Source organism: Barbus barbus (assembly GCF_936440315.1).
Source record: "Barbus barbus genome assembly, chromosome: 48".
Lineage (NCBI taxonomy): Eukaryota > Metazoa > Chordata > Actinopteri > Cypriniformes > Cyprinidae > Barbus > Barbus barbus.
Window position 1 is genome coordinate 24,406,147 of NC_136726.1, and position 14,094 is coordinate 24,420,240.

Here is a 14,094-nt window from a genome sequence, read left to right on the forward strand (position 1 = left end):
AACTGTAACATCTTCAATTCAAATACAGCTCACAAATCTGCTTTTAGAACAGTAAAGGCTTTTTTTTACAGTAGTCGCAATGTTATATTGAGTCCCGTTTATCAGAAAAACTAATGAAAGCATATATACCCCCACTTTATTAGTATTTAAATAGTTTACATTGAACTTTATTCTTGAGCAGATGGCGCTGTATTAAGCAGTATATAAAAAGTGCTTCTGTTGCTCATGAAAACGTTTCTGAAACATCTGTGTATTTGACAATTATTGCATTTTATTCACTTCATCTGTGATAGAGTATGCAAACACCGCGAGAGTGAGTCTTCAGCTCCGCCCCTGACTGCTGCTGTCGCCGATCGCTGTCTGTAGAACACACCTAATACATCCAGCTCAACCAATAGCGAGAGTTAGGGGCGTGGCTACTGTAGCCACCATATTTTTTGTTTACAGATTAGAACAAAAGGACAATACATAAAGAAAATAATCAAAGAGAAATTGTAATATAGAGGGTTCCATTTAAATGATATAAAGACCTTAACTAATCTTTTTGCTTCACTACTTTTACATAGTTTCACCATCTCATCATAACGCTGTAACCGTCAGATTAATTTAAAATGGTTTATTTTCCGAGCATTTTACAAAATTAAAAGACAAAATACACGTCACAAACTTAAACTCAGGCTTTTGCCAGTTATCTCAGGAAGAATCAGGTGTGCTTTATCTGTGATTCCTGTAGGTGGCGCTCCTTCAGTCTCCAGACAGCAGCTCTGCTTCAGTAATACTGCTGATAAACCAGCTGTCGCAGATTTACCCTCCCATGGCACCTCTTCACACGTGGTATTAAAAACTGCATGTATATTTAAAAGGGAAAAAAAGGTTATTGAAAAAATATATATATTTTAAAATAGTTGCACTAGCAGGCTGCAACAGTTCTCCAGATGATCATATTAAAGAGTTACAAACATATTTCAAAGTGAGAGTTAGAACAAAAGATCTGAAGCATTAATAGCTCCGTCTTATTTCCTTTAACCATCAATAAGCTGCTATAACACAAAAAAATGACATGTTTAAAATTGCATGAACGAAATCAAACGGTCACAATTAGTGTGTGAATGTTAATCCTGAGAAATAAAGACTTCACAGCATCAGTTGTTTTTTCCCAGGTTTTATTAAGAGATATATTACAAATGTCTAGACGCCACGAGGGGTCTTGAAGTTCATGCCGACCGGAGGCTGAGTGACCTGAAGATTGGACAGGCTGCCGAAGTCCTGACGGAGAGAGAAACACCGTTAGCGAGGAGAGAACGAATGACTCTGTGCCAAGACCATGATCACTCAAACCTACAGCTGACACCGATGCAATGACAGCAGTCACAATCTCAGAGAGCTCTCTGCTTCACTGAAGTCATGTAATTAATGTAATTCACTCAAAAGTAGAGCGTTTCATCGTTAGCTCCTGTCAAACAAGGCAAAAGCTGAAGTGTCACACGAGCCGTTACAGTAACGCTTCGATGATGTCAGAGGAGCGGATTTATCAATAGAATCATTAGCTGCAGCGCTACACATGAGAATACACAAACATCACATTACAAAAACAAGCATGTGTGAAAGATTCAGGGTTTGTGAGGAACAGGATCCAGCAAACACGGGAAGGACTTTCACTTCCTCTTCCTGTGATATCAATGACCTGGAGACAGTCACTCCACAGTCACTTTCGACACAGGACTGAACGATTCTCACCAGAAGCTTGAGCATCTCCTTGGTGTCGGTGTCGACCTCGATGATCTCCTGATCCAGAGCCGAGACCTGCAGAGACACAGCATCATCATCATCATCATCTAAACGTCACATGCTCTCCTCTCAAACATCTCAACTGAGGTCACTTTAAAGCCCTATTCAGACAGGATTAGTTTTACATGGAGAGGTGGGGTAAAGTAATTATTACCAGAGCTTCTCAGTTATTTTAGTCCCGTCCGAATGCACTATCTCAGTAATCATTACAGATGTCACTAAAGATAGATCAGCGCTGCGTGGACCGGTCGGTGCGAGGCATATCGGGGTGCTGCGGGAGCGACTGGAAAGCAGACGGCTCTTTATGCTTCAGGAGCGCTCTCGCGGTGCTTTAGTGTGTTGTGTGCCGATCCATCGATCTGCGTGGCGCTGATGCTTTGTACAGATGCCTGTTGTGCCGCGCTAGTGATCCGAAACATGAAACGTATTCAGTGATGTAAGACCTGGCTCTGTATTGGCTCTCTAGCTTGTGGAAAAGCAACCGGTTTTTAAAGCGCTCGCCAGTCGAACCAACTAAGAACCGGCAATAGCACTGGCTCTGAACTAGCACCTGGAACTGCTTTGGTGGAAAAGGGGTATACATAGTCACGCCTCCTGTCAATCATCAGCGCATCACTCGTCTTGTACTGTTACAGAACGATGAGGAGCACTTACATTCAGGAAGTAACAAAACGCAGGTGACGACAGGCAGGTGACGACGGGGCGTAAATCGAGTTACCCCTCCCACTTCTGATAGAAGAGATTTACTGAGATTTCTAATTAATATTACAGACGTCCTGTGATAGTTACATTACCCCATCTACCCCTGTAAAACTAATCCTGTCCGAATAGGGCTTAGTATCACCTGGTGACCTCCAGTCATTTGTAATAATTAATCCCGTTTGAATCGGCCATGTCTGTAATTTGTAAAGTAAGAATTCCCCCGTAAATGACCTACCATACTTCCCTGAACACCGAGGTCCTGTGATAATATTAATCCCGTGCCAATCGGCATCTCTGTGATTTGGTGGGTCGTATATCATTAAGGTTTTTGTTTCCTGTGCGCCTTTTTATCCATCTTTCGCAAAGAACGGAGCTGTGTTGGAGTGTTTGATAGTATTTTGGGTGCTGTCATATCGCTACACCATACAATTTGCAGACACAGAAAGCTGAAAAGGTTTAATGTTTTACAAATAAATCAAGCATAAAGCTTGACATTATAACCTGGTGAAGTGTAAATGACACGGGGCACAAAACTATATAGTTTCATTTTTTTTAAATCCATCTAATTGGACCATAGAATGGGACTCTCAAAGCCTTGACATCCGGGTATCCGGGAGATAAGTCAGTAATTTTGAGTAAAATCACAGGCTTCGCTTATCCCGTGTGAATGCACCACACGAAATTCAGATGTGGGGGATAATTTCAAAATCACACATGGTCCCAGATAATACTAATCCCGTGCGAATAGGGTTTAAGATTGTGTGAAAGATTCAGGGTTTGTGAGGAACAGGATCCAGCAAACACGGGAAGGACTTTCACTTCCTCTTCCTGTGATATCAATGACCTGGAGACAGTCACTCCACAGTCACTTTCGACACAGGTTCATCAGACACACACACACACACACACACACACACACACACCTCGGGCACGTAGTTGTCTCTGCGCTCGCGCTCCTCCTCCTGCAGCTTGATGGAGATTCCTCTGACTGGACCTCTCTGGATGCGCTTCATCAGATGTGTGACGTACCTGCAGAGAAACACACGTCATTCACAGACGCCCAACGCTGCTTTACACTAGCTGTGCATCACTAACACACCTGACCCTGCAGCACAAAAGCAGTCATGAGTAACACAGGTATATTTGTAGCAATAGCCAACAATACATTGTATGGATCAAAATTATACATTTTTCTTTTATGACAAAAATCATTAGGATATTAAGATCATGTTCCATGAAGATATTTAGTACATTTCCAACCATAAATACACTCACCTAAAGGATTATTAGGAACACCATACTAATACTGTGTTTGACCCCCTTTCACCTTCAGAACTGCCTTAATTCTACGTGGCATTGATTCAACAAGGTGCTGAAAGCATTCTTTAGAAATGTTGGCCCATATTGATAGGATAGCATCTTGCAGTTGATGGAGATTTGTGGGATGCACATCCAGGGCACGAAGCTCCCGTTCCACCACATCCCAAAGATGCTCTATTGGGTTGAGATCTGGTGACTGTGGGGGCCATTTTAGTAGTGAACTCATTGTCATGTTCAAGAAACCAATTTGAAATGATTCGAGCTTTGTGACATGGTGCAGTATCCTGCTGGAAGTAGCCATCAGAGGATGGGTACATGGTGGTCATAAAGGGATGGACATGGTCAGAAACAATGCTCAGGTAGGCCGTGGCATTTAAACGATGCCCAATTGGCACTAAGGGGCCTAAAGTGTGCCAAGAAAACATCCCCCACACCATTACACCACCACCACCAGCCTGCACAGTGGTAACAAGGCATGATGGATCCATGTTCTCATTCTGTTTACGCCAAATTCTGACTCTACCATCTGAATGTCTCAACAGAAATCGAGACTCATCAGACCAGGCAACATTTTTCCAGTCTTCAACCGTCCAATTTTGGTGAGCTCGTGCAAATTGTAGCCTCTTTTTCCTATTTGTAGTGGAGATGAGTGGTACCCGGTGGGGTCTTCTGCTGTTGTAGCTCATCCGCCTCAAGGTTGTGCGTGTTGTGGCTTCACAAATGCTTTGCTGCATACCTCGGTTGTAACGAGTGGTTATTTCAGTCAAAGTTGCTCTTCTATCAGCTTGAATCAGTCGGCCCATTCTCCTCTGACCTCTAGCATCAACAAGGCATTTTCGCCCACAGGACTGCCGCATACTGGATGTTTTTCCCTTTTCACACCATTCTTTGTAAACCCTAGAAATGGTTGTGCGTGAAAATCCCAGTAACTGAGCAGATTGTGAAATACTCAGACCGGCCCGTCTGGCACCAACAACCATGCCACACTCAAAATTGCTTAAATCACCTTTCTTTCCCATTCTGACATTCAGTTTGGAGTTCAGGAGATTGTCTTGACCAGGACCACACCCCTAAATGCATTGAAGCAACTGCCATGTGATTGGTTGATTAGATAATTGCATTAATGAGAAATTGAACAGGTGTTCCTAATAATCCTTTAGGTGAGTGTATATCAAAACTTCATTTCTGATTAGTAATATGCATTGCTAAGAACTTCATTTGAACAACTTTAAAGGAGATTTTCTCAATATTTTTTTTTGCACCCTCAGATTCCAGATTTTAAATAGTTGTATCTCAGACAAATAGGCTTAGTTCACACTGCAGGCTGAAGTGACCCAAATCCAATTTTTTTTTTACCCAGATGTGACCCATATCTGATTTTCTTATGACAGTCTGAACAGCACAAATCAGGCCCAGGCCACTTTCATATGTGGTCCTAAACCGGATACATATCCAATGTTTCACAATGAGACTTCAGTCTGAACAGCCATGTCGCATTTCCTGCGATTTTTACATCATTGAAATGTGACAGACAATAATATCACTTCGTTATTTAGGCTCTGATTGCACATCAACTTAAAAATGGCTAAACACATGCTAACACGAGCAGCATCCATTTTTATTTCCTCAAACAGTGCGCTGGGTCTGACGTCACATCTTCTGTGCATGCGGGTCACTTCAGGGCCGGATACGGGTCACATGAGCCTGATGGCAGTCGCATTTAAATGACAATGTGAACAGCGCAGATTTCAGCAAAAGATCCGATCTGAGCATTAAGACCTGCAGTGTGAACCAAGTCATATTGTCCTATCATAAACTATACATCAATGGAAAGATTATTTATTCAGCTTTCAGATGATGCATAAATCTCAATTTCAGAAAACTGACCCTTATGACTGGTTTTGTGCTCCAGGGTCAGAAACCACTGATGGACACAGCGAGTGTTCGTTAGCGTTTCTCTGATGCTGTGCGCTAGCGCTACATTAACAATATCTGTTTCTGTGTTTTAATCAAGCTTCATGGTGATGAACACAGATTTATAGATAAACATTATTTGTAGAATGTCTCCCATCCAATGGTTGTAATAAGCTTTGCTATTTTAAATATGAAACAAAGCCTCAATTGTTAATTTTATCACAAAATACAATAAATAAACATAGTTTTGCTGCTCTTTAATGTGGCGTGAGGTATTCATAACACCACATTTTCCTCAGGAAGGACATTCTGTGTCCATAAACTCAAGTAGAAATATCAGCAACTGTAGAGACAAGCATTTTGCTAATATATATATAATAACTTATAGCCACTGTTTAAATGTTTATATTTCAACAAGACATCGGAGTAGAAACAAATGGAGTTTATATGAAAACTGCCTTATGAGCAATTTATACGTTTACATGCAGCTTTGATTTGCATATTAGATGAATCAGATCATTTTTTCAGTTTCATCTAAACCAAGACATTCAATTTCAGTAGAAGATTGTGTGAAAGATTCAGGGTTTGTGAGGAACAGGATCCAGCAAACACGGGAAGGACTTTCACTTCCTCTTCCTGTGATATCAATGACCTGGAGACAGTCACTCCACAGTCACTTTCGACACAGGACTGACGAGCTTCAGCTCGTTAACAACACGACTCAAGCTCAATCACAAACCAGATCAGAGGCTGCTCGTTAACACTAACGACTGATGAACGTACATCTTCCAACAGATCGCCATCGCTCTTCAACTCACAGAAGAAAGATTGAATCTCTCACAAACACTACGAAGAGGACTTCTTCTGATCAAACTTCCTCAGGGTTTCTGCAAACGTCTGAAGATCCTTCAATCAAGAGACATATACAGGAGAACAAACACAAACTCATTCATGTTCCCTGAGAAACTGATCAAAATGAAGCGAGTTTATGATCAAAACAAGAACAAATCCGTCCGTGTGCTCAGAAAAAATCCACTTCATTCAAAGAGAAACAAGCTCCGGCAGATATTTGCTCTTATTTCAATCAAACACTTCATTTTGTTAAGTTTCTCGGAAACGAAGAGTTGAATGATGAAACTAAGTGAAGTATCTTGATTTAATGATGTTTAGATATTTGCAGCAGAAACGAGAGCGAAACACTGAAGAGCTTCAGTTACTGCAGCTCACTTTATTAATTTAATTAGTTTTTATGCCTCAGTTAGTGGAGAGCTGATTTAGCAGGTTAAACATCCAGAGAAACTACGCTCATTACTAACAGTTCAATGGAACTAACGAGTCTGGACCGAGCGATTAACACTAAACCTCTAACAGCTCGTTAATAATCAAACGAGACCCTCACAGACTGTATCCCAGCATGCAGTGCGGCTCACCCGGCGATCTTGTTGCGCAGCTTCTTGCTGGGGATGATGGCGATCTCCTCGCACACGCGCTTGTTAGTGTGGAAGTCATTCCCCAGCCGGGTGTAGTACTTCTCTATGATGACCCGGGCGGCCTTCTTCACCGTCTTAGTCCTGACGCGGCCCTGCGCAGAACCACATCAGAACACATATACTGATCAGAACCACATCAGAACACATATATACTGATTAGAACACATATATACTGATCAGAACACATATATACTGATCAGAACAGATCAGAACACATATATACTGATCAGAACCACATCAGAACACATATATACTGATTAGAACACATATATACTGATTAGAACAGATCAGAACACATATATACTGATCAGAACCACATCAGAACACATATATACTGATTAGAACAGATCAGAACACATATATACTGATATATACCGATGTCACAGCAGCAGAGCTCGAGAACAGCCCGCTCACACAGCTATAACAGCTATAACAGCTATAAGACGATCAAGTCCCAGAGGAACGATGTGTTAGAATCATTCAGAAGGATTATTCCCAGCTGATGAACGATGCTAACACTGACAGCCAATCAGAATCCGTCCTGCTGGAGAAGTTAAAGCGGCAGACGCTGAGAGTAAACATATCCTTATCTTTATATATGCTAGTGTCTGCTGCAGTGCATTATGGGCCGATCAGATCCGCAATACCTGATCAGGTGTATTGATTAACACGCGTTCCTGAGAAACACTCGCGGTATCAGAGTATTTTATCAGAGTATTACTGAGAAACACTCGCGGTATCAGAGTATTTTATCAGAGTATTACGGAGAGCGGCTCGCGCTCTTTTATCGCGCTCTAATCTCACGCGCCGCTCATCTGTCGCGTCATACTCACACACGCGCGCGAGAGAGAAACCCCGCGTCACACTCCTCTGTCTGCGATCATGCAGCGAGCGGCGAGAGACGAGGATTACTGCAGATTATTAGCAGTCAAACAATCAGGTACCCACCATGATGATCCGGAGAGCGGAAGAGAAAGAAAAAGAGCCCGACCGGAAGTCGAGCCGACAGAGCCGCGCGAGCGCCACTCACTGCCCCCCAGCGGCGGAGGAGCGACACTGCAGCTGCGTTTCATTACACACAGCTGCTCAAATATACCCCAGTAAATCACAGTAAACACAGGAATCACTCGTTCAAATATACCCCAGTAAATCACAGTAAACACAGCAATCACTCGTTCAAATATACCCCAGTAAATCACAGTAAACACAGGAATCACTCGTTCAAATATACCCCAGTAAATCACAGTAAACACAGGTCTGCTTGCGGAAGAGTGCTTGTCTGACAGCACACTGTGATCTTGATAGTTCAGTAGAAACACTTATTTCTGTCTTCATTTCTGCAGTGCACTATAATATAACTATCATTCATCTGAGCTTTATGGATCTCTAAACTTTAGTTTAGGTACATTTCTCTTATTACACTGCCAAATCTAATATAGAAATAAATGAGTTTTACGCACAAAACTATCATATTATCCTTTTTATCTGCCGTTACTCAAGAAGTAATGTTTTCCCTCGCTGTGCATCTGACTGAAAACATTAAACATGATTCAGCAATAAATAAATACACCAAAGAAACACTTTAATCACAAACAGACATTAAAGCATAGAACTGCATATCTGTTAAGAAGTCTGTGGTTTTGAACAGAACTGATATAAGAGTGTTGGAGTGAATAACAGACGAGAGTGATTTAATAAACACTAATAACAGCATTAACCCTTCAGCAGAACAAACCAAGCTGAGACTGCAGAATCACTTTAATCTCCGAGTCATGTTCATCACATAATGCTGACGGAAGTGTGTTAATGATCAGGATTAAAGACATCAATTCTCAAAACAAATCAGTGTCTTTAATCAGATGTGGGCTGTATTGATGAAACACTGATTAAAGTTAAACATATACGGATCAATTTATGATAGAACTGTTGCAGTTAGACAAACAGTGTTAAACTTATTTTTAGTGACTTTACAACCTCAGTTTATGGATTGATTTATTAAAGTTGCCTAATCTGCAGCAGAACTATAGCTGCAGTGAGTCTAATGAAGAAAACCCCCAACTCTTTATTACTCGATCAATCACTAATAAACATGTTCTGAAGATTAAACTCCTCAGTTACAGCAAAAACACACGACTGCTGACTTAAACACTTCTAGAATCAAATATTAATAAACTCTGACAGCATTCAGTGAAGAGATCAGATAAACACAGAACTCTGGGAAAAACCACAATCACTTTATTAAACCTGTACAAGATGAACAAACATCCAATTAAAAGTATTTACAAAGATTTACACTAAAAATGGCCAGGAGTCAGAAACATGAAACTAATCCTCCTCCTCGTCATCAACGATGGGTCTGGACCTGAAACACAGAGAACACCGATCAGACTCAAGCAGCCCCTCAGACAGGAAGAGGAAGTCCTGAGCAGCCCCTCAGACAGGAAGAGGAAGTCCTGAGCACTCACTTCCTGGGTGCTTTAGCGACACCGCTGCCGCCGGCCTCCTCCTCATCATCAGACGCAGGATGAAGGTTCTCCTTCTCTGGTTTTCTGCTGGGGCCGCCGAAGAAGTCTCCGATGCCCTTCTGCCAGGGTGGCGTGGGCCGTGGACACACAGGGTTCCCCCCGGCGTATTTACTGGCAGCTGAGCACAACAAGCATTAATACCAGAACCAGAGTCCCTTTACTGCAGTAATGACCCACACATCTGCTGGAGGATCAGTCATAACTCTACTGTAGAGAAAGTGCTGCTCTTCATCAGCAGGAACACCTTCACGACTGATATATTCAACATGCATTATGATATAAACTCTAAACGTGCGCGCACTCACCAGGCGTGCCCGACTGCGCGCCGCTGCTGTGCGCGTTCACGGATCCGGAAGCGCCGAGGGACTTCCGGGGCGCAGAAGCGGCAACGGCTGCAACAAAACATAGAAAATTATTGATGAACAATTAATAAACAGCGCAACAAGGCGCGAGGTCAGAAATAAAGTGATTCCGCTTCCGGAGCGCGACGCGGATGAATGTGAAAGTGGCGCCATTTCATTCAATCCGAATTAAACTCCTTTAAAAACAAACCTCACGGACACTTACTGACTTTTAGTGTTCAAACAATAATAATGAGACGATTCGGGCTGGAAAAACACTAATTTCATGACTTACGTGTTACATTAAGAGTAGCATCGGTGCTTAAAGACCGATCCGCGGTTCATGTTTACAGATTAATACCGTTCATATAGATATAAAAACAGCACGAATCACCCTGAGTCGCATCAGATGATGATAAAGAGATGTTAGGACGGGTTTCCCTCACCTTTCCTGTAAGCTCCGGGGACGCGGTCAGCTTTAGTTCGCACCATCGCGCCGGACACCAACTGAACAACACCCAGATTCCCGCCGCCGTTTAAAAGAGCAGCCAGGTCGCGTGACGTCACGGGCCGCCAGCCAATGGGTGGGCGGGAATCCGGGACATGTGACTGTGGGTGAAGGAGCGCTTCCATGGTAACGGGAGTGAACGAGCGCGCGATTTAGAACACGGCATAAACATCCGCGTCACCGATGACGTCAGGCGCGGAAATGGAGGCCAAAGGGACGGAAGTAGATTCATTCAGTGAAAAACGGCGCGAAACATTAACAGGCTGTTGTAGATGTAAACGGAGGCGATTGAACACTTGTTAGCGGAAAAGGAATCGGTTTGTTTAAATGATGGGAAAAGGACCAGACACAGGGAATATGCCAGTATTGGCTTTAACTCTGGTGTCAAATAATTTAGCAGGGATATGAGTGGGATGTAACTTATGAAACATCAGGGAGTGACCATTATCCAGTATTTTACAGGAAAATAAACAACAAGACAAAAGAATTGGGAAGTGCATCGTGCTAATCGGGAAACGTTTAGTTTTATTTGTGAGCGGGAAATAGATACAATAGATTTAAATCAAGAGGAGATTGATAAAAAATAGAAAACAGTATTGCTTGAAGCTGCTAATGAGTCCATTCCTAAAGTAACTGAAGAGGAAGGTGGTCCCTTGGACAGATGAATGCAGTGCAGTAGTTAAAGAAAGAAATAACGCTTTAACAACTTTAAGAAGAACTTTTCCAACTTTCATTAAATATAAGCAAATGCAAGCAAAGGTTAGGAAAATTATACGGAATGCAAAAATTGCTGGCAGAAGTTTTGCAATAAAATCGGGAGCTCAACACCTGTGTGGGGGTATGGACATGATTAAAGCATGAGAGGGATCAGAAGAGAATGGGAATACCCTGTTATGAAGGAAAAGGCAGCAGCATCGGATGAAGAAAGGATAGCAAAGGCACTCATTGAAATCCATAGCTCAAACAATCTAACTGAGGAGGGAAAGAGAGGAAGGGAATTAATAAAATCAGTTTATTCTGGAAGGATGGAGAGGCAGAAGGAAATTAATAGCACAATGGATGCTCCGTTTACTATGGAAGAAATGAAGATTAAACTGTATATAAACTCTATAAAACTGTTAGGCTTTTATAATGAAGTTTGGGAAAAAGGAAAGTTACCTTCTGGATGGAAAGAGTCAGTGATTATTCCTATTAGGAAACCTGGAAAGGACCAGTCAAATCCAAAGAACTATCGGCCAATAGCATTGACCTCACATATAGGAAAGATAATGGAAAGAAGGATTACAGAGAGAACAGCATTTTATTTGGAAAGTAGAGGAATTCTATCACCTCATCAGAGTGGTTTCAGGAGAGGAAGAGGAACTATGGACCCCATTATATGTTTGGAAACAGATGTTAAGAAAGCTCAGGTTAATAAGGAATCGGTGATGGCAGTTTTCTTTGGAACGACATGGTTTGGAAAGAGGGGTTAATGATCAAACTTGATATGATAGGAATAACAGGTAGAATTTATAATTGGATTAAAGATTTTTTGTTTGATAGATTTATTCAAGTCAGAATTGGGAAAGTCTTATCTGGAAGATATATGGTAGAAAATGGTACCCCCCAGGGCAGCATCATAAGTCCAATACTCTTTTCAATTATGATAAATGATGTATTTTCTCAAGTTCAAGGAGACCTTGGCCGTTCATTGTTTGCTGATGACGGGGCATTGTGGAAACGGCGAAGGAATATAAATCATATTATAGGAAAAATACAAGAGGCAATTGAAGTAGTAGAAAAATGGTCACATGCATGGGGATTCAGGTTTTCAGTAGATAAAACAAAAACACTAATGTTCACTCGGAAAAGAGGCATTGACACAGGGATAAAGATGTATGGACAAACTATTGAACAAGTTAAAGTTTTTAAGTTTCTGGTTGTGTGGTTTGATGCGAAATTAACATGGAACGAACATATTGGAAAAATTGACACTAGATGTAAAAAGATTTTATATGTGATGAGATGTTTAAGAGGATCAGAGTGAGGAGCGAGTGGAACGGCAATGAAAAGTATTTATATAGCACTGATAAGATCAGTGTTAGTCTATGGAAGTATTGTTTATGGTTCGGCAGCAAAAACTTTGTTGAAGAAGTTGGATGTGATACAGGCTCAAGCTTTGAGACTTTGTTGTGGTGCTTTTAAAACGACTCCTGTATCTGCTCTTCAGGTTGAAGTGGGTGAAATGCCATTACAAATCAGACGAAAGCAGTTAATGATGAACTACTGGGTAAAGCTTCAAGGCCATTCAGAAGACCGCCATCCAACAGTAAAGGTACTCCTTCCATGCTGCAAAGGAAAGGTCTAAACAGAGATTATTGCATGGAATAGTGACAAAGAAGCTAGAGAAATGATTTTAAGTCAGAAAAGATACATTCCTACAGTACCGTTATCAATAACTCCACCTTGGTTGTTTCCTGCAGTAATCATAGATGTTGATATGCTAGAGTTAATGAATGAATCTGGAAACATTGTAGCTGTGGTTGAAGATAGACTACAAACTGTATATCAAGCATTTGTCCCAGTATATACTGATGGCTCTAAAGATCCTAATACAGGGAGAACAGGTTTAGCTTTCAGTATTCCATCCTTAAACACTTCTGTTAACAGGAGAACATCAGATCATTTATCAGTGTACACCGTAGAGATGATGGCGATAGCAACAGCACTACAGTGCATAGAAGACACTCAAATCAAAAAGGTTATACTTTGTACAGATTCATGTTCGGCATTAAAATCATTGAAATCATTCACATCTCACAGTCGACAGGATATAGTAAATATATATATGAAAATCTCTTCAGATTTAAGAATATGAACATCATGATAATATTTATGTGGATAACGGCTCACAGGGGGATAAAAGGTAATGAAAAGGTTGATAGTTTAGCGAAACAGGCTTTGGAAAATGAGGAGGCCATGAATATTTCACTTAGTAAATATGAAGCAAAAGCAGTAATTAAAGCATATATCACGAAGGAGTGGCAACATACATGGGACACAGGAAATACAGGACGTCATCTTTATGAAATCCAACGAGAAATAGGAGTAGTGAGGATAACTAAAAGAAGCACCAAAGAGGAAAATATTCTAACAAGATTATTAAGGGTTGGACATACTATGCTGAATAAAACCTTAAAAATAATAAATAAACATCCAACAGGATTATGTGAGTACTGTGGAACAGAGGAATCAGTAGAACATGTTATTTGTGTTTGTCAAAATATACTAATGAACGAGAAGTCATGGAAAATGCACTTCGAAAGATGGGAATAGATGAATTAAAGCTTAAAAATATAGTTACTTATGGTTTAGAAAGTTTATTTCTTTATCTCAAGAGAACAGAGTTGATTAAGAGAATTTAGTTTTTTGTTTTTTTTTACATAAAAAGGGTAAACTCTGGTTCACACTCCAATACAGTAGGTGGCGATAATGCACCTCAATGTTGGTGCTACCCGCCATAAAAT

At 41.1% G+C, this 14,094-nt stretch overlaps 2 protein-coding genes across 2 annotated transcripts; both read right to left on the reverse strand.

Annotated features, from left to right (window-relative positions):
* Positions 1–1,146: 1,146 nt before the first annotated feature.
* On the reverse strand, positions 1,147–8,238 carry LOC306866992 (small ribosomal subunit protein eS17). Its single transcript, XM_079412463.1, has 5 exons — positions 8,163–8,238; positions 7,155–7,306; positions 3,414–3,519; positions 1,738–1,803; positions 1,147–1,266 (listed from the first exon to the last, which is right to left on the reverse strand). The coding sequence occupies exons 1-5, from the start codon at positions 8,163–8,165 to the stop codon at positions 1,189–1,191; spliced, it is 405 nt and encodes a 134-aa protein (XP_079268589.1). The 5' UTR covers positions 8,166–8,238; the 3' UTR covers positions 1,147–1,188.
* A 543-nt stretch (positions 8,239–8,781) lies between these two features.
* Positions 8,782–10,773, reverse strand: pclaf (PCNA clamp associated factor). The gene is made up of 4 exons (XM_079412464.1): positions 10,527–10,773; positions 10,045–10,131; positions 9,680–9,857; positions 8,782–9,576 (listed from the first exon to the last, which is right to left on the reverse strand). Exons 1-4 carry the CDS (start codon positions 10,711–10,713, stop codon positions 9,540–9,542), a joined length of 489 nt encoding a protein of 162 aa, XP_079268590.1. The 5' UTR covers positions 10,714–10,773; the 3' UTR covers positions 8,782–9,539.
* Between the last annotated feature and the right edge of the window lie 3,321 nt (positions 10,774–14,094).